Source organism: Xiphophorus couchianus, chromosome 16 (genome assembly GCF_001444195.1).
Source record: "Xiphophorus couchianus chromosome 16, X_couchianus-1.0, whole genome shotgun sequence".
Taxonomy (NCBI): domain Eukaryota; kingdom Metazoa; phylum Chordata; class Actinopteri; order Cyprinodontiformes; family Poeciliidae; genus Xiphophorus; species Xiphophorus couchianus.
In genome coordinates, this window is record NC_040243.1 from 8,731,089 (window position 1) to 8,752,252 (window position 21,164).

The 21,164-nt window shown below is 37.6% G+C and overlaps 2 protein-coding genes across 3 annotated transcripts in view; one reads left to right on the forward strand and one right to left on the reverse strand.

Moving 5' to 3' along the window:
* Nucleotides 1–21,164, forward strand: part of mrtfbb (myocardin related transcription factor Bb) — a 64,568-nt gene that overhangs the window by 9,287 nt on the left and 34,117 nt on the right. The window lies entirely within an intron of this gene.
* Nucleotides 734–20,858, reverse strand: shisa9b (shisa family member 9b). The gene is made up of 4 exons (XM_028042243.1): nt 20,001–20,858; nt 17,458–17,564; nt 4,899–5,039; nt 734–3,010 (listed from the first exon to the last, which is right to left on the reverse strand). Exons 1-4 carry the CDS (start codon nt 20,507–20,509, stop codon nt 2,628–2,630), a joined length of 1,140 nt encoding a protein of 379 aa, XP_027898044.1. The 5' UTR covers nt 20,510–20,858; the 3' UTR covers nt 734–2,627.

Below are 21,164 nucleotides of genomic sequence, written 5' to 3' on the forward strand. Positions count from 1 at the left end.
CTTATTAGGATTCCATATGATGACCCAATGCAATGTTGTGCATTTGTGTAGCTGTAAAGTAAAAAATGTAGAACTATTCAATAGATATGAATACTTTTGGAAGACACTGTGATCAATACAGTATGTTTGCTGTGTCATGTTAATATTTCATTGATGACGACAGTTATTTATCTATATTTTCTACTTAGCATTCCTTATGGTCTGCCATTATATTGTATTGAACCAATTATGTTGAATTTCATAACTTGTAAATGTGAGTCAACAAATTAATTTGCTATAGAAGGCAAATACAAACATTAAATTGTATTTGTGTCAGTATGCCATGTGTTCCTATTGCAAGCAACCACTTTCATAGGAAAACAAAACTTGAGGTTTATGTATGTTGTCCTCCACTAGGACTTTACAGTTTCACTCTGACCCACTTAAGAAGCCTGACCCAAAAACATAATTTGAAGAAAACTACTGTGCTTGAGCTTGACATGCTTAGACTTTTCCAAAACTGGCAGGAGAGCATTTTATTTGTATTTTTTTTTTATTCACTTCAGTCTATATGCACCTGTTGTGCCCACAGTAAAAAAGCTAAGATAGAAATTGTCAAGCCAACATAAAGTTTGTTCTGGTATTTTTTTGTGTTGAAAGAATCTTAAGCCTCAAATAAACCTCTCTAGCCCATGAAAGGAAAAGCTTTATTAATTTCTCAATGTTTTAGCAAGAGGACTTGACAGCTCATCAATCAGAGCCTCTCACTGTTTTTATTATAGGAACACAAAACAAGCTTTCCCTGTTCTACTGAATGGCCACTTAACACATTGTATAGAAATGCGATAAATGTTAGATAATTGCAAACCATTTTAAATATTTATGTTCAGATCAACAAATATGACATGATAATGTGGATTTGATAAACCCTTAAGAGCCTTGTTGTTGACCCTGTTGGCAGAGATGACCTGCAGTGTGGAACCCATTAATTGAGTAATTTCAGTCTGACATTTAAGGCTTTTGTTTGCTGTAAAATAGATTCCCGCTAAGCACTTTAGTAGACGACGTGTGTTTCAAACCATTGAAATCAGCCAAGCCATTTGCCTGATTTTATAAAACAGAAAATTTTATAGAAATTATTGACAAGGATTTCAGTCTTGCTCAGAAGATGTATGTTCATATGAAGTTGAGGGCAGACATGACAAACTACATATATATATATCATATAAAATGAAGTTTTTCATACTATCTTGACACAATAGGTATGGTGACATAATGAATCCATTACCATGTATATATCAAGTTCCATAGTTCTGCTTCCAGTGTACATGCCGGCTCAATTTGACTTTCTGAAAGCTGTTTTTTTTCTATTAAGTTATTACTCTAATGTCAAGACTTTCAGAACTGAGCACACAGCTGTTGCACACCGTCTGACTGAACTGGGTTACTGTGCTGATTTAATTTCCAAAGGGAACAACCTTGTTGGTTGGAAACATGGTTTGCTAATTAACAAAAATGTCTCCTGGCATTTTTTAAAAATGACAGCGCTCCCAGAGGGTTGATAAAACTTCAGTTATGATTGAGAACCGGAATGTAAACAGAAGAAATAAGCAGTAAAATTCCAACATTTTAAATTATTCAATAAAAACAAAAGTAGAGGGATAAACAAAGCTGCTAAAACAAATCCTCAAACAATTACATTCCCCATGTAATAATGCATTACACTTATTTACTGAATACAAAAATTTCAATGTTTTTTTGCATTTTTCTTTATTGTTAAAACCCAACATTTTTAACTGCTGGACAATCTTAAACCAAAAATAAACATCTTTTTTAAGCGACACAAGAATCACAAGTTTTCAACAGACCTTTTAATGTGTGTTGAGCCATTTAAATCAACAATAGCACATTTACAGACTGAGTCCTTTACATTTTAAGAACACTATGATAGACCTGGAATTCTCCAAACAAACACAAAACCTTTCACGCCTGTTTTCCAATGTTTGTGACACTATTTAAATCAACAATTACAAGGGTTTTCCTTAAATGTCTACAATTCCTGCATGAGGTGATAGTTTAGCAAGTTGTGAATTGCATTTCAAATTGAGGTAATGCTTTAGAGGGCTCATAATTAGAACATGACAGCCATGTGAAAAAAATAATCCTGCACACTCTTAGTTTAGGATTAGTTTCTAAGTCTTTTTTTTAGACATAACCTTCAGGTGACACATTTAATCAATAAACAGCCACAGGCTAGTTCAATTTGATTGGATTATCTTTCAACTACACATTAGAAAATACAGTACAGTCTCCTTGAATATTTCAGTAGGTACTTGTGACTGTAATTAGTGTCTCACATCCCAACAATGTGATAAGTAAGTTCTGCAGCTTTAGTAGTGAGATTATATGAGCATCAAACACGACATTTTGATTACAGTGCCCCCATGAGGCTCAACGACATACTCAGGGCCCTGTCACAGTACACATCAGCTATAGATGGCATCTTTCTACCCGCTTCCAAAACAAATGCATTTAGTACAGTCCATGCTGTTTCCTTGCAACCCCACTCACTGGCAGCAGTTACAGCATTTCTTTTTTTCCCTTTATTATTAATTCGGGCTTATTTTGAGCCTGAATATGGCAGACACTCATACTGTCACTTCTGTCTTACTGTTGGTGACAAAGTAAGGTTGTGGAGGCATGTAGCGGGAGCTATGTAACTCTTTCTCTGTGATGCTGGGCTTCATTTGGCCATAGCTCTGTCGGAGCCCCAGCATGTCTTTGCTTTGCCAGGATCTCAGCCCCCCTGGGCTGACTGCTATGTTGGAGATGTGGGACAGTGACTGGGAGCTGTGGCTCCTGTGGCTTTTGTACTTGTGTTCGCTGTGCTTCATAGAACGCTGTCTGGGTGGGCTGTAAGGATTTGGAGGCTCTGGCTCCATATCCACACTTTCCATTGGAAGGCTACCCTTGGCTGTCATCTCAATCGCTTGCCTGCGGCTGCTTTGGTAGTTGTCATTTGCTTTCTCTGCTAAAAATGGGGAAATAATAAGATAAGATTATTATTCAGCTGTCATTCTTCAATAACTGAACCATGTATCACATCTTACAGTGCCTTGCAAAAGCCCAGATGCTCCCTGAACTTCACATTTTGTCATATAACAGTCATAAGTCTTCAGTGTATTTCATATCCTAATTTTATATCCTAATAAAAAGATCAAACATGCTTTATCCATTCAGCCCCTTTTACTTCTTTACCTCTAAAAAAACCCACTACAACCATCTGCCTTTAGAGTTGGGTTACAGAACAATATCCCAAGCTTTGATTATCTCACTCAGCTCTGTTCAATTAATCTCAACATGAAAAACTTATTTTATAATTCATGCCCTTATTGAAAGATGAACAAGTGCCCAGAGCTATACTAGAAAGAAATCAACACTCACAAATGCTGTCCATCCAGTCTGACTGAGCTTAAGCTATTTTGCAAAGAATAAGTTAAAAAAAGTTTCTAGATTAGCAAAGCTGAGATGTATCCACAAAAGCCTTGCAGATATTTCTTCTGTGAAAGAGGGCCATTGATTAATGATGGCTAAACACATGCACAGACACACTTTTCAAATTTTTATTTGTACAAAATATTGCAAACAATGTATCATGTTTCTCTCACTTTACAATTATGTCTTACTATGAGTTGGTTTACCTAATGAAGTTCCATCACCTTAACTGTCACCATTGTCCTCATGGACCCATTAACTTACATGTAAGGATGTCTGAAGTTTGTGGATGCAACATGACAAAAAGTGCAAAACTTCACATACACAATACTTTTGAACTTCACTGTAGGAGTAAATCTTCAGTAATTACATAAGTACATATTTCTTTAATGCGTAGATTATTAAAATGTTAGCACTGTTGGAAATCCTGACATAATTTCCAAACATTTACATGCTCTGCATAATGATACATTGTCTCTGAATCAAGCTTTTTTAACATTTTCCTTTCTAATCAGTTTCTATGATGGTACTATGATGAATGGGCAACAAATACGGATGAGGCGCTAGTGTGAACATTTCAACGCTTCCAAGATTTTATTGGGTTTAGAGTAAGACTTACGAAGACTGAACTCAATGTACTAGGTTTGGTAGCATTGTTTAAATTCAGGTATAATAGTGGCCAAAATGCTTTCTCTATAGGTACAGTAGCTACTTTGTGTCGGTTTACGATGGTTACTGTGCTGTTCTATTTGCTTACGTGGCAGTTAAAACAAGTACCATCTCTATTTTTGTGGATTGAGAATGTAATACAACTTCCCCCATATCTAACATTTAGAGAAAGATATTTTTAAATATTTTGCAATTGAACAGTTTCCAAGTATCTTAAAATCCTTGACCTAATTAGTACTTTATTCTATTAACTTATTCTATTATTAATACATTTCTGTATCTTCATGTTTAAAGCTCTAAATCTACAATATCCAAATGTAAAGAAAAAAAGATCTAGTGGCTTACTGAGTCATGGAGATGTAGATGTTATTTTGTTTGGATGATTCTTGATGGCAGACTTCAAATTAGCACAAACCTGCTACTATAAATAAGCTCTCTGTTTCTTTCTATCCTGACATTGATGGACTGTGGATTAATTTACAAAGACTGCTGCAAAGCAAAGACTCAACTCCAAGGCTTTAAATAAACTGCATTTGTACTTTGGAGAAATGTTGTCCTTGTGCACAAATACACGGCAAAATAAATCACATTAAATGTTCTTGCAGTTCACTTGTCTAACACATCATCCAAGGCAGATGACTTTATTAATCTATGTATCAACATTTTCTTAGAAAGCATGTAACATCTCCCTAATTATATCAACAGATAAATCACAGCTGTTATTTTTTTGTTTCACATAATAAACTACTACTTACCCACAGCCTTCAGAGTGTTGTACTTGTTGAGATCCTTGAGTGGGGTCTGTTGTTCATATGGGCTGGTAATCTGTCCCACTGCTGGATATGGCTGACCTACCAAAGTTGGAGACTGGGCCACATTATTCATCTGATTGCTGTCTAAAAGAAGAGAAGCACAATTCTTAACAAAACATCCTCCAGCATGTCCGGCAGGTGCAGGACTAAAATTGATTCTATCCCATTGGTTACATTATGAGTGCTTCAGTAATTTTGTACTCATATTTCAAAATGATTTACATTTTTCTTATTTGACAGTGTCACATTTTCCTGAAGAAGGCTTCTTTGGAGACCCAGCTGGAAAATCTTGACTGGTCTTTGTCGTACTGAACTAATCCTATAGTAGACATCTGGTAAATTAAGGGGTATACAGCAAATAGACTGGTACCCTGCCTCCCTGGCATGGCAGAAGGAACAGATGTTCAGAGTGTCCTCTCTTCTCAGTTTAATGAAGAATAGTTTAACATTTTAAATTACACATGGCTCCTTAGGGACTCCACAACAGACCTGCTGGTATCAGGTAAGAAAATGTGATATGAAACAAAATTTTTAGCATCGTATTAATGATAAGACGTGTGATAAGTAAGAATTTTTTTCTACTCAGGACTTGCTGCAGAGATGGATTCTGGGTAGAGGTTAGCTTATGCAGACATAATAAAAAAATACATTTCAATATCAAAAAATAGTTTTGTTCAGCAGTTACTGGTAACTAAACAACTCAATTGTGTGCCATTATAGATTCTTCATGACAAGCAAAATTGTTCTGCTGCACTAACAACAAGCCTAATGAAGCTGTATTTTGTTGAAATTGGAATACAGACTATGGACGAATAACATGCACACACCTGTCACTTTATTAGGTACATCTGTTCAGTTGCTTGTAAACAAAAATTGGAAATTAGCCACTCGCATGGCAGCATTTCCAAGCAGTTAGACATCTCAGCATGGTGAAGACCACTTGTTGAAGTACACCAGAATGGGGAATAAAAAAAATTTAAATGACATGGAATGTGTTATGGTTTTCTTGTGTCAGATAGGCTGGTGTGAATATTTCAGAAACAGCTGATCTTCAGAGATTTTTAATCACAACTATGACGAATCGGTTAGAAGAGAATTGGCAGACTTGTTTAAGATACAAATGCAACAGCAGTCCAAATAACCACTTACTACTACCAAGACTGTTCAAAATAATTTCCCAACATGCTGAAACTTGAATTAGATGGGTTAAAGCAGAAAAAGACCACACTAAGGTGTTACTGTTGGCAGATAACAGGAAAGTGAGCCTGCACAAGCTCACAATAATGGAAAATAATAGACCAACTGACTGTTGTCACATAAATCTTGATTTTTAGCAACAACATTTAGATGGTAGAGTCAGAATCTGGCATAAATAACATGAAAGTATGGATCAAGGCCTGCCAGTGGCTGCAGCTGGTGATGCAACGCTGTAGGGGATATTTTCTGACACATTTTGTGTTAGCGATATTGCTGACCATCTCCACAGTTTTCTCGACAAGTTAGTGTGATCAGTGTACCCATCTGCCACAAAGCAGAAATCATCTCACACTTGTTTGAGATTTTTTATTTTGTTCACTTTTGCTGCTTTAAAAGTGCTTTTAAATAAAAGTTGGCTTGGCTTGTTTTCCTAAGCTCAGGAATGAGTTCACTGTGTTCCAATGGCCTACACAGCCACCAGTTCTCAAACCAACAGATAACCTTTGGAGTGTAGTTTAAAAGAAGATTGGCACCACAGATATACTTCATGCAAGACTGTGGCAACTGTTTGAGGTAGTCGTGACAATGTGGACCAAAAGCTCTGACACATATTTCCTTGTTGAGTCCATAAAGAATTAAGCTATAGTTCCAAAGACAAAAAATGTCTTTTTGTCTTTGTTTTGAACCAATGATCAATGTGGTAATAGATAAAAAAAAATAATAAAAAAAAACAACAAACAGTTCACATCTCTTCCTAAGTACAAAATTGGGTCTGTTTCACTAATGGTATTGTGTGTTACAGCTTAGGAGTCGTGTGGGATCAGAAAGGGTACCAATCAGTTAGTTAACAGCAAGCAGCAAGTTCTCACTATTATTGTTGATATCTTTACAAAGTTATAAAGAAGCTGAATCCAAAAATCTTTGGTCTAGAAAGTGCTCTGATTAAAAACAGATTACTAATAAAGAAAATAGGTTAATTAGGCTCTTATTCCCTTTTGGTCAGCAAGAAACTTTAATAATGTGCTAATTAATTTGGAAAGTCTCAAATTATCAATGCAGTCTTACAAAATAATGTAAGGGACATTTTTAACAATCTTCTCACCACACCTTGACAAATAATGTCTCCTATGCTGTTGTATCGCAGCAGCTTCTCTCTGTCAGTCCTATTTTATTTATTTACTACACTATCATCTGTCCTGCACATAACTAATTTTAGCTTCTAATGTTCACAATATTTTTTTCTTTCCATCATTAACCAAAGCTCATAATAAAATATGTAGGACAAGCCACTCTCAGCTTCGCTACCTTTTTCAAAACACAACCTCTGTGTTACGTTTGTTGAGGCTTTTCTCTATTCTGAATGCATCACAGACTTAAGTGAACTCAGCTTTGGTGCAAAAAGAGCAACTCTTGGCTGTAAACAATTCTTGGTCTGAAGTTTCATGATCAACAATGCTGTATAATCTAATCAATACAATCTCACCCACACTAAAGATTTTATCACAAGTCCTGTGACCTTTTTATTTAAAAACAGCCATCTATCCTATCTGTGTTAAATTTTCAGGTTATTTTTTGAGTTTACTGACCCGTTTCCATTTCATTAGTAAGTGGGCCATGAACACAGGCTCTCATTTGGTCTGTTCTCTTTAAAATGACAGTTTTAATCCTCTTTAGGACACAAAGTAATACATGATTTCTAAATTATTTAACCAGTATTTTTATTCTATTCCACATCTTTGCCAAAAAGCTTGGATGCATGATTTTAAAATAAGAAAAAATAGTGGTGCATGTTCCTCCAGTTTCCTTCTGTGCGAGTTATTTATTTTATTTTTTTCAACTATTTTCAGGTCATCTCCACAAAACTTCATTGTGAGCTATGCCACTCGAACACTTATCCTCCCGTTACAATCAAAACTACTGTATACGCTTATAAGCAAAATTATCTAAACAACTACCATCTGTTATCAAATGCCTTAGAAACGTTGTTCATAATATTTTTGTGACTTGATCTTTTTATAGCCTGACTTGTTTCTGAGAACATCTTGTATGAAATTGTTTATGTCTAATATTTATCTGACAGTGTTGGCTGCTTTGTGTCAGCTGTTTGGGGGAAAAGAAGGCCACTTTTGGAGACTTGTGAGATTGAAGATTCCATGAGCGATGGAGAAAATAAACAGGTTTACACTTAAGACACTAACACCTCCCCTGAATCTCATAAAATATTTAAGGGGGTATTTTGGGAGTTGAATACTGTGCAATAAATAGAACAAGGAGAAAGGACCTCTAATTTACAGGCGACTTCTTTCAAGTTTGTAATTAAGATGATGTTTTTTTCTTTCTTGTAGTCAATATCGTCTGACTTTAGAACTTTGCGTCTTGAGGAATTGGTCTATGACTCAGCAGCATACAGAGCAATGTGTTAGGCATTTTGTTTATGCCCAGTGCTATTTTGTCAAGCTCTGTGTCAGAATTTTTATGCTGGCCGTCCAAGTGACTTAAGTGCTTCAAACACATTACCCTGTACTACTCAGTCTTGTTCACATTTTGTTATAAAGGAAAACTTTTGACAAGCCAGAGATATGAAACATTCTAAAACAAATTCAGGTTAAAAAACAATTTACAGGGTTTGTGCATCTCCCAGAATATTGTTTAATCCATCATCTAAAATTACTTAATTGGGTCTGGAAGAAAACCTTAAACTGGGTTGAGATTGACCTTTCCACAGGACAATGACCCTAAATATACAGACAGATCTGCAATAGATCTGGTTTAGATCAAAGCACAGTCATGTAGTAGAAGGTCCCAGTCAAAGTCAAGGCATAAATCCAACATAATAATTGATGCACCACCCCAAATTGTTGCTTTTGTATCATATCACTATGTCAGACTCATTCTGTGATGCCGGCTCACCTTTATTCCTCATGACTATAATTTTCCAGATGGAACCGATCAGGAGTTTTTTTTTCATTGGTCGCATTTAGGACTTAAGGTGCAATTTGATAAAGAAACAAAAAAAAAAGCATAAATGAAAAGTTCAAAAATGGTCATCAAATGTTTTTAAAATGAGTCCAGGAATGGTTCGCCGTCATGTGTCCATGTAACCCAGATTCAGGGATAGTTCTTGTTCACCACGTCATTATTCTGGCGTATATTGTGTTCAGAAACAATTATACACCTTTAGCGGGACACAGATGTTGTAGTTCATTTGGCACATATTTGGCCAATGCTCATATGGGCACATACCTAGATCAGCTTTATATATTAGTTATGTGCTAGAAAGAGATAGGTACACATTTCTGCACCATTTTTTCCGGTGAGTGCATGTACAAATCACATGCAGACTCAATGTTTACATTACTAGAAGACTGTTTCTTTGTATTTCAGTGGTTGCACCTATTTAATAAGTTATCATTGTAGTGAAGACGGAGCTTAAATCCTTTTAAATGACAAGGTATCAGAAAATTAGAAGAAAAAAAATAATTTTTAATCACTGTTTAAATTGTCCACGCTTAACTTTACCTTACAACTATCTTCCCTTTAGATTACATATCACATACAGACATTTTTCAGTATCTTTTTCTCAGTTGTCATCAAAGGTTATGCAGCAGTAATATGCCTCTATATAGAAGTGAGAAAATGGCCTGTCATACATCGATGTACAGATGGCAGTGAGTGAAGACTTTGTTCTCTCTGGCTGACTCCTGGAGCAAAAAGAGACTCCACCTCCCAGCTGTTCTATGTAGATGGGTATCTGATCAGATGTAAACATGGCAGCACTGAAATGACTCATAAAACCTGCATTACTCAAGTCTAAAGACAGTTGTCCATTCTGAACAAAGATTGTGCCTCTAAGTCCCTGCTATAAAGTATCTCCAGAAAAAATTACTACTCGTCTATATTTTTAGAAAGCACACCAGTACAGTATTGAGTACAGTATTGATCAGTGTGGAAACAAATATCATCTTACCTTCTAACCTCCCAAGAATTGCTGTCGAAAGAACAAATGTACCACTGAAACGCATTCAAACTAACTTCAACTGGCTCTCTAAGACAAGGTCATGAAATCCTTAATTTATTTAGTGTTTTAAATTCTTAAATAAACATAAATAATGCCTGTTAGCAGTTAAATAATTGTCACGTCACATTTATAACAAATCATTTTTGTTTTATTTGCATTTACAAATATTTGTGTAAATAGGGTTTGCCTTTACTGAAGTAAAATTTTTTGGCTTCAGTTTTTTTTGTTGTTGATGATGATGATGATGTTTGTTTACAAATAGAAAAATTGACATGTTATTTCTACGGTTTTATCTATCCATTGTTTATGCCAGCTGATGCCTATCTACTGCTGTCATTCTGCGAGAGGCATGGCATCCATTGTCCATCCAGACAAACAACCATGCACACACACACTCACATACAGACTCCTGAAATAATTAAACTTATTATTATTAATAAAATGTTACTATTATTTATAAAATAGCAGCTAGAATTTCTTTAAATTTCCGCTGAACCCAGGACATAATAATTAAACCAGAGATAATTTTGTTTTGATTGTTTTTGTTCATATGGGCTAGTATTGTTTTAATTTTTGGCAAAAAAGAAGTGCTGCTTGATTGTGTATTTAAAAACAAAAAAACAAAACACTTTTCAATGATATTGTTGAAAAAATGGGATTTGTACCATGTGGGACTCTTCAGCAGATTGGCAGCGCAGATTGGAGAGAAAAACAAGAACTCTGCATGTGCACATCACTGTAGGTGTGTGTAGGCGTTGATGCTGATGAATGAAAGAACAAGGCTGCACTAAAATGCATGAGGCCGTGGCCTACAGTACTGGCTAAGAAAGAGTTCTAGGCTGTCACTGGTAATTAGTGTCTGTGCTTGGTAATTTCTGATGGCATGACTAATGCGTTCACCAGCCTTCAGGATTTTTGATTGGGTATTTTTGTTTTTCCATCACTTTGGATTTGATGAAAATTTCAGGCGAGGCAATCAGATACGCAGTGTGGTGATTATCTAATATTTTTTAACAGTCAGAGATTTTATGACTGGTGAATGTTTTTTCTCGTCTTTTGTCAAACTTTTGAAATTATTTAGCATGGCAAGCATAATAAATAATGGAAGTTTTTTTTTTAATAACAGCATGGCAAGTAGATTAATTAATTTGCAAAACATGATTCTTTTTTTTTTTTTAAATCTAAGGCCCCAATCATCTAACATTTATCCGTAGTTGGTATTAGCTTAACATTTGCCTCAACTTCTAAGTAAAATATTGGCTCTTTTTAATCTCATTCACAAATACAACTAATTACATCCTCACTCTAGTTTTTACTATTTTATGGAGTAAAATATTCAACCAGAATGTTACCATTTTTGTTTTTGATTCTGATTTAGAACTGTATTTGTCATTTGTACTTTCACACAATTCCAGCTGCACAGGAATGCTTGTGCAGAATTTGCCAGTCAATCAAGCATAAATTTAACGGAAAATAAAATATTTTTATTTTAATATAATATTTTTAATTCAGCAATAATGTGCTGAATGACTGGATCGGCTCTCTGTCAGCAATTTCACCTTCAGAGAAAGATGGCACAACAGGTGAAGAGAACTGTAGATCATTAACAAAACTGTCTGGTAAACTGTCAGTGTTAATGGAGAGGGTTTGCACAAGAGCAACAACCTGGTCCAGGTTGGGTGAGCTGTACACCAGTTGCCTGTCACATATTGCTTGGACTGAGTGCTGGTCAATGGAAATACAGGATGGATGTTCCAGATGTTGTTCAGTAAACTTCAATATTCTCTCTTTCTCCTTAAGAGACAAAGGATCAGCCACCTCTTCAGCATGAGGTCGCCGAGAGAGACCATCAGCATCCACATTTAACCTGCCAGCCCGATAAATGATCTTAAAAGTAAAAGTTGAAAGAGCAGAAAGCCATCTATAGCTTGTAGCATCCAATTTAGCAGAAGTTAGCAGATATGTCAATGGGTTGCTATCTGTAACCACAGTGAAATCGGATCCATACAGGTAGTCATAAAATGTTTCTGTAACTGCCCATTTGAGGGCCAAAAACTCAAGTTTATGGGCAGGATATCGACTTTCACTGCGGGACAGACCTCTGCTGGCATATGCAATCACCCTGTTCTGCCCATCCTGTTCTTGGTACAAAACTGCACCAAGGCCAGTAGAGCTAGCATCTGTGTGTAATATGTAGGGTTTACCTGGGTTTGCAAATGCAAGAACTGGTGCTGTACTGAGTTTCCGGATTACCTCTTCAAAGGCCTGCTGGCAAGCAGTTGTCCAGCGAGAAGCAAAGGGTTCTTTGGGGTCAAGGTAATGTTGCAACTTCATCTGTTTTGATTTTTTCTGACAGGGTGGATATCCAGCTGTTAACTCATTGAGAGGTTTGACTACTGATGAGAACCCTTCCACAAACCGGCGATAATACCCTGCAAAACCAAGGAATGATCTGAGCTCTTTTAAATTCTGAGGAACCGGCCAAGATGTTAAGGTGGAAATCTTGTCTGGATCTGTCTCCACTCCATCCCTTGAAACTACATGTCCAAGGTAGCGAACAGATGTCTGAAAGAAAACACACTTTTCAACTGACAGCTTCAATCCAAATTCTTTCAGGCATTGAAGAACTTTCTTCAACCGAAGTTCATGCTCTTCTAGAGTTGGTGCAAACACTATTAAATCGTCAATGAAAACAAGCACTTCTTTTAAATTCATGTCTCCCATGCACCGCTCCATAAGGCGTTGAAAGGTGCTAGGAGCATTAGTTACACCTTGAGGCATACGATTAAATTCATAAAATCCAAGCGGACAGACAAATGCAGTTTTATTTTTGTCTGATTCATTCATCTCAATCTGGTAGTAACCAGATTTTAAATCCAGTGTGGAGAACCACGTCGAGCCAGACAGTGCTGAAAATGTGTCCTCCAGCTTTGGCAAAGCATATGCATCCCTGATGGTCTGTGCATTCAACTTCCTGTAATCAATACAGAGCCGTACTGCACCATTTTTCTTCCGCACTACAACTATGGGGGAAGCAAAGGGTGAATTGGATTCACGTATAACACCAGACTGCAGCAGTTCTTGAATATGTTTACGTACCGCATCCACATCTAGGGGGTGGATGGGTCTCGGTCGCTGTTTAAAAGCAGTGGGATCTGATAGCTTGATCTCATGCTTGACCTTATCTGTACGACCAAAATCAAGATCATGCTTTGAAAAAACATCTGACATACTGTTGAGCATGGTTGTTATACGTTGCTTCCATTCAGTTGAGAGTGGCGAATCTCCAAAGTTGTAGTTCAATTTGGTTGGATTTGGCTCGGAACTATGGGAAGGTTGATGCACACTCTGCTCTTTGTAAAGAATGGTTTGGATGGTACTGACTTCAGCGATGGCTGCTCTGGCTGGAATCACAATGTCATGGTCAGATTCATTAGTGATCACCACTGGCAGAGAAGCAGGCTGTACAGGAGGTAAATCAAAAAGACTAGATTTTACTATCAAACCACCCGGTAGAGAGAAAGAGGTTGGATGCTGAATAACTACTTCTTTTTCACCTTGCAGTAATAGGCAAATAAGAAGAGCATCCAGCACAGCAGTCTTCTGTGCAGGAACGACCTGTGGGATGGATGACTGCATTTTTAGAATGCCATGATAGTCATCCGTTGTTAGTTTATGCCTTATCTCCAAAATTTTGTGCACTGCTCTATATCCAAAAGGCAGAGGATGGAACTCAGACTGTGACTGACAGCACTGGTTATACACAACATCCAAAGTGTTGGTGCCAATCAGAACAGGGGGTTGTGATGATCGCAGGTCTGGAACAACCAAGGCCAAGGTGTTTATGTCCATCTCTTCTCCTGTGAACTCAGGGGGAAATGTCAAACAGAGTTCCACATATCCGATATAAGGCACCCTCTGACCATTTGCACCTTCTATCTCCAAAAGATCATTTATTGGTTTTATTTTGTGATCTGATAGATGGGTGTTATAGAAGGAATGTGAAATTGTGGTGACTTGGGAACCTGTGTCCAAGAGGCAATGAAAATTGATCCCTTTAATCTTCACCTCACCAGTACTCCTTGTGCCCACTAATCCTTTAGGTAATGAAAAATATGAAAATGAGTCTGTAGTGTGGGGACATTCACTAGTTGCAGCTCCCACTTGTCCCTCAGTAAGAACTGCTTCTAGTTTAATGGCTTACTTTTGTCCCAGGACTGCTGTTTTTGTTTGAGCTGGTGGCGTTTTTCTTCGACTAAGCTGGAATTTGGCTGACTGGAACAGTTGGGAGCAATGTGACCATCCTGTCCACACTTGAAACAGAACCAGGGCTTTGGCCTATTACTGGTTTGGCCAGATTTTGGTTTCTGTTTTTTCATCTGATTTTCTGGTTTAGCAGAATTAGAGTCCGTAGACAGCAGGGCTGACATTTGACTCTGCAGCTTTAACATTTGCTTCCTTAAGTCTTCGATAGCACCTGAGTCTGATAGATGGCTACATGAACATGAACTGGTAGTGTGAGCTTGTGCACTGACACGATGCTTGACTGATGGAATATGTTTTTTCATTAACATCTCTTTTGCCAACTGTCTGTTTTCTTCTGTTCTGAGTTTTAATAAAAGCTCTGAGAAAGGAGGTGGTTGGTCTTTTTTCTTTTCTAGTTGAAGTTTGTTAATCATGCTGTTATTCCAGCAACCTCTACAAAATTGTTTTAACAAATATTTGTCAATTTCAGTGGCTGGAATCCCACCACGCTTCACCACTGTGCTGAGAGCCAACTGGAGTCTCTGCAGATAAGAAGATGGTCGTTCCCCATGGTCCTGAAGCGTGTTTAAAAATTTTGCAAACAATTCTTCTCCATCCTCAACAGTGGCATATGCAGAATCAAGTACCTGCAAAAATGTTGCAGGCAGGGCACCAGGCCCCAAACCCTTCACTAGGTCAGCAGCTGGAGGGAGTAAACCTTCCAAAATGCGCCTTGTAACATGTAAAGGTGCTAGACTTGGATCTGCATTTAAGAGTTCTATTTGAGACCTCCAGGATTCATAATCTGCCTCATGCTGAGGTTTTGGAAGTCTTCCTGAAAAGGTGCGTAGTCTAAATGAAGACAGAGGTTGAAGATTTACATCATCTCTGCGCACAATGTGTTCGACAACAACCCTTTGAACCCCAGAAGGATTCAGATCATTCCCCGAGAGGAAAATTCTCGGCCCCACATTTGTAGTTGGATTAGGCTGAGTTTGTGGTCCCTGCCGGTAGGTGGTGGACTGATCTGATTGGTTTGCAGGAAGAGTAGATGGCTGAGTCTGACTGGACTCTCTTTCAATGGTAAGTATTTCAACAATATTCTCCTCATCACCATCCCCTTCATCATCCCCATCAGGCTCCCGTCCGGTAGCCGCTATTCCTAAATGAGCACTTATTTGTTCAAAAACTCCTCTCAAAACGTCATCAAATGATTGTCCACTCTGCTGGGAAATACTTTTCAGTTCATGGAGATAATCGGGAGGTAAGGTCGTGTCCACTGTGACTGTGGCAGGGCACTCTCTTGAAAGCAATTTAACAACAAATATAACATCTTCTGCAACCTGAGATGGATAAACATATGGTAAAAGCGATTTTAGCTTTTCCAAATCTGCAGAATTAGTAAATTCAACGGCCAGGTTTTTATAAAATGGACTCTCACGTGCAGTAACAGAAAAAACCTTAATTCCACCATAACTACGTAAAAGATTGACAATCTCATCATCTGCTTGAGTGTTCGTTACACCACTAATGATGACAGAATTAGCAACATTGATACCAACTTGGTCAAAGAAATCCATATTTCAATACCAAACCACAAAACACATTCACCAAAACATTCACAGTATCAGGCTCCTGGCTAGCTCGCCAAAGTAATGTAACAGTTATGGGCTAGACAGCTAACTGCGGCTACATAAGCAGCATCGGAAGAGTGGCCTTTTAAGGAGCCTGAGGTGTGAAAAAACACAGGAGGCAGTGCTTTTAGTTTTGGTGAATATATATATTAAGTGATTTGAATAAAAAAACATACAATTACAATAACACAATGAGACACATGAGAATTGACTCAGAATAAATTGATTTCCAAATCATAAAGTCCATAGTCCATTCCTAGCTCGCCATCTTTCGATCCAGATGAGGATCTGATCCGACAGGTGGAAAAAAAACCTGACCTAAAAGGTCAGAAAACCCATTAAGTGTTTTATCAGAAACAAATATAATACAAAGGAAATAATTATTAAATTTAAACATCTAGTTTATGCATACTAAATGCAAATGCAATAATTAGATTCCTAATAATTAAACATTTCAATCAGGTTAAACTAACCATAATTTAAATGAAACAAAACTATCATATTTCAACTAATCAATTTAAAATTAAAGTGCTAAAGTTAAAGTGCACTTCCAAAATATCAATCAAGAAAAATAAAATAAATTAATTGTCAAATACTCAAGCAGAGTGAGGGAAGGAAAATAAATAAATAAATAAATATACTGCGCAATATCAATTTAAGTGTAGCTACATTCTGTTCTGATCAATTTTATTTTAAACTTCAGTACCTCGGCATCAATGTAAAGGTGTCAGAATACGCACAAACTTCAGCAACAAGTTACCTTGTTGAAGAGAGTGGGGCGTACTGAGCCACAATCAGCACTAACAGAATCCTGGTGACGGTCCAGGTAAACAATGCCAGTGATTCTAATAAAACAACGCTCCAATGAGCAATTGAGCAGAAGTACCACGTAGAAAAAATAACACTGTTAACAAATAAACTCACCCAGCAATCAAATCAATATGTTCAAAGATTTTTTGAGGAATTCCCGAGGAAGACGCCAACAGCAAGCCACAATCACAGTGGAACAGGTGGGGATCTTTTACTGCGCACTGGAGGCGTGGCTTTAAATAAGTTAGCAGCGTTTGGGCAACACAGGAAGTGGGCCCGCAAAAATAAAAGTCCTTTGCTAATTGTGGGTTACAGTAAGTTGAGTTTTTTTTTCTATAAGACAATCAAAAGACTTGATCGACATGTTTTTGCATCCATTTTGAGATTAAAGTAAACTGCAAGTCATGGATTCTGTTTAATTCCCTGCCAGTTTTTCTGCTTGTGGTTTTCATACAAACATAATTTGTCTGAACTAATAAAAAAGACTGAAAAGTAATAATGGATCAAGAGCACCGAAAGCATGGTGCTCCCAAACAAATACACTTAGAGGAGCTCATTGCCTTTTCAGAATCTGTATGGCGGCAGGTTCACTACTTACGGAAATTGTCAAGTGCCAATCTTGTTTGTAGGTTCTCATAGTGTTGACTCAGACCAATGTCATCTGTATCTTCTGAAGCAGGATGGCGGATCACATGTGCAAGAGCTCTGAAGAGATAAAGAATGCTTTAAGAGAGGTTGTAATTATGTACGTAAATGCAGAAAAGGTCTGTCTGTTGCCCACCACAGAAAATTAAACATTAAAAATAAAGACTATGAAACCTCTAATAGTGTTGACCTTCCTTTCAAACTTCTAGTATGTTAGTACAGAGTTCATGGTCGACTCAGTTACTGCAAAGTGCTGAAACCCGGTAGCTGCAAAAGAGCCCAAATCTTCAGCCTACCATCAATTTGGTTCAAAATTAGTATGAGGTATTTATTGATATTTGTCAAGTCATGTGGTTAATTTCAGATGCAACTTAGCAAACTTACAAGTTACGCTGTCGTATTCTTTTTTACAAAAGAAGCATATTGTTCTTGAAAACCCTTCGAAGCCACCCATACTCAATCAGTCTTTGTCTATTTATTTTGTCTTGTGCATTAAAATTTAACATGCTATCAACTTAAACCTTTAGAGTCTCTTGGGCTCCTGCAGTTTCTCTGAGCAATGCACAGTCTGATCTTTAGGTGAATTTTCTAAGATGTCTACTCCTGGGATGACTGGCAATTGCACAAAATATTTTGTTTCATAAATAATATTTTTAATTGTAAATGCTGGACTTCAAATAGTTGGCAAATATCTTCTTAACCTATCCAAGATGGCTGTACAGGAATGGTTGCTCCTTTAAGGTAATCTGTGTTGTCTTTCCCTCCTGACATTATGGTAACACAAGCCTATGTTCCAGATCAGAAAGTTCCCATTGCTTTTATTGTACCGATCACACATGCTACTCATTACTTAAGTGCATATGATTAGCAGCACTAGCAGCATCTTTCCTGTTTATATTCCATGGAAACAAGTAGATGTTTACCATGACTCTATAGGATATTTGGTTTATATAATGCAACTTAGCTGTAGGTTTCTTTCAGTCGTCTCTGTTCCTAATAAAGCTTCATACCACATAAGTTTGTTGTTTGTGGTAAGTTAAGTTGTAAATATCAGCTATGTTTCACATAACTATGAAATAATCAGTGGTTGCAAATGTTTTATAAAACCCTTTTTCCCTTTCTGTCAGTACTGTCCATCAGATTACTAAAGAGCTTCTCTATCATACTTATACCTCTCTAAGTAAACACAATCCTCAAATATTCTGATTACCTCGAAGTAAAAATGAAACCAAGAAGAAGTTGGGTTCCTCTATCTCCACTCGTCATCACCAAATTGTGATTTTAAAGGACAAAAATGTGTTTCTCCACCTCACCGCGCTGTTGGGCATACTTTAGAAAGATGACCACTATAAACATGTTTGGAACTGTTGTCTCCCCCTCATGACAAAGAGCGTTATTACAAAAAGCACCTGATGGCTGGGGAATTACTCAGGATTCAGGTTAGTGTCTGCTGTTCAAATCTAGTCTTTAAGACCATGTAATAATCTGATTGGTCCTTCCATTATAAATAATTATTACATTTATTTACTCTCAAATGCCTAACAGGTTATAAAGAATTGAACCTGCTCTATCAAGGATCACATTTTGTTGCAATCTGCAACACTTCTGAAGTTGAATTTTGGGATGCAGTTTGTTTTAATAGAGATGTAATATTCAGAGTCTGCAATGACAACATGGGGTACGTCTCCATCAGCTAAACAATAAGTAAATGTTTGTGTAATTCTAATAAAATAGAAATTCACAGGTTTGCATGTGCCACAAACACAGCATTTTATTAAGAAATTGTAAGGATGCAAATATTTCATAATTGATCGCATTGTGTGTATGCAGTATTTGAGGAATCTGTTTAAATCTGCTTTAAGTTAGGCATTTTTTAAATGTGTGGAGAGACTGACCACTAAAAAAGAGTAAATTTGCAATGTGTTATTTTTGTAAGAGCTTTAGTAAATCTACATTACTTTGCATGTAAGTATCAATGATCAATTTTTATGTAAGATTTGAAGATGGCTTCATGTTTATTTGTTTTCAATATCACACTGTTAATCACTCAAAAACATTTGTTCGTTGTTACTTTAAAGTAGAATAATTTATTTAACATGGACTTTGTTTAGTAGGAATTACAGATAAAATCAGTTTTAAAATGGTTGTGTTTTGTGGCTCTTGAATCTTTGAATCCAACCTCAAACTTCTTATTGAATCTCCATCAAACTCTTGAATGAGCTTTGCTTCACAATTCTCTCCGTATTGTGGTTAACTGTTCACTTCTTTCTTCCACTTAACTTCCCAATGCTAATCTGTTTGAATATGCAGCACTCTGAACTGTCAGCTTCTTCAGCAATAATCTTTGGGGGCTGGCTCCAAATCAGTCTTTCCAAAAAGGCCAAGTTTTGGTTTGGCTAAAACCAAAATATTTCAGCTTACAAAACAGTTGTTTGGCTTTTCGTCGTACTGACATTCTAATTTATTCACACACACCTCTAGATCTGAATTGCGTACCTTGACATATTGTCTCTGTTTGGACGGTGCGTCTTTTCCAAACCGAGCTTGGTGAAAATCCCTATAAGTGCCATAATGGCCACGACCCCGCAGATGACATAGACGATGAGGTTGGTTTTATCCTTGGCGGACTCCAGCGCCACGTCCACTTTTGGCGGGGGTCTGCCGGGTGTCATCCACGGCGGGGTGTCGTAATTCTTACAGGTGGTCTGGTCCAGCCGGGAATTTTTGAACGCACAACAGAACCTGAAGCCACAGGTTCCGCAGCAGTACAGGTAGCTGCCCGTCCTGCACACGAACGGCGGGTCCCACTGACCCATCACGTCGTAATAGCCACGACACTTCTCCTCCGTGTGCGGGGTCTCCGTGGATGCGCTCTCCCCCTCCGCTGACTCGTTGAACCCGGTTACTATCATGAAGTCATCCGCGGTTTGATCCAGCTCGCCCTGCGCGTCACACACCAGAACTTTCACCAGAAAGTAGCCGAGCAGCAACTCAGTCCCTCGCATCGTTGCTCTCTTTTAAAGCCCTTCTTCAAGCCCTTAAACGGTCTCATAAACCCGGTTGCATCTTCAGTAGCAGTTCTGCGTAAATTCTGACAGACTGATTCCAACCTCCATGCGTAAAAGCTCAGTGCCACCGTGTACGTTATATTCTCACGTTGAAGTAAAACGAAAAGATGCAAAGAGGCAGTTAAGACATCCGAAGGGCAGCGGACTGAAGCAAGTTGCAAAGGAGCATCTTTAAAGCTGTGCCCAAAGATAGGCTGGAGGGAGTCAGATACCTCTGAGGCAGCCTCAGTCCACCGAGCGCGTTAAAAACAGACGGAGAGGAGGTGAGAAAGACAAAGCAGACACCGTGATAGAAATTGGGGGAGAGAGGAACAGTAGGACAGAGAGAAAGAGAGAGAGAGAGAGGACTGTGCGATAGCTCTAATTACAACCCCTTACAGCCTGTTATTATTGTGCTGTGTGGTAAAAGTCCTCAGCACAGACGATCTGGAATTCAGACAAACCAAAAGCAAACTAATTATATATATATATATATATATATATATATACACACACACACACACACACACACACACACAGACAACTATAGCTAATGAGAACCAAAAATGTGATTTGTCAGAAAATTACTATTTTCCAAAAAGAAATTTGGTCA

What these genes read in the sequence shown, in the direction of transcription:
- shisa9b (XM_028042243.1), bottom strand. Translation starts at nt 20,509, where the DNA reads ATGCGAGGGACTGAGTTGCTGCTCGGCTACTTTCTGGTGAAAGTTCTG. An exon ending in AACAGAGACAATATGTCAAG is followed by an intron (nt 17,565 to 20,000) that starts GTACGCAATTCA and finishes TTATCTCTTCAG; the next exon opens with AGCTCTTGCACATGTGATCC. An exon ending in CAACACTCTGAAGGCTGTGG is followed by an intron (nt 3,011 to 4,898) that starts GTAAGTAGTAGT and finishes CCCCATTTTTAG; the next exon opens with CAGAGAAAGCAAATGACAAC.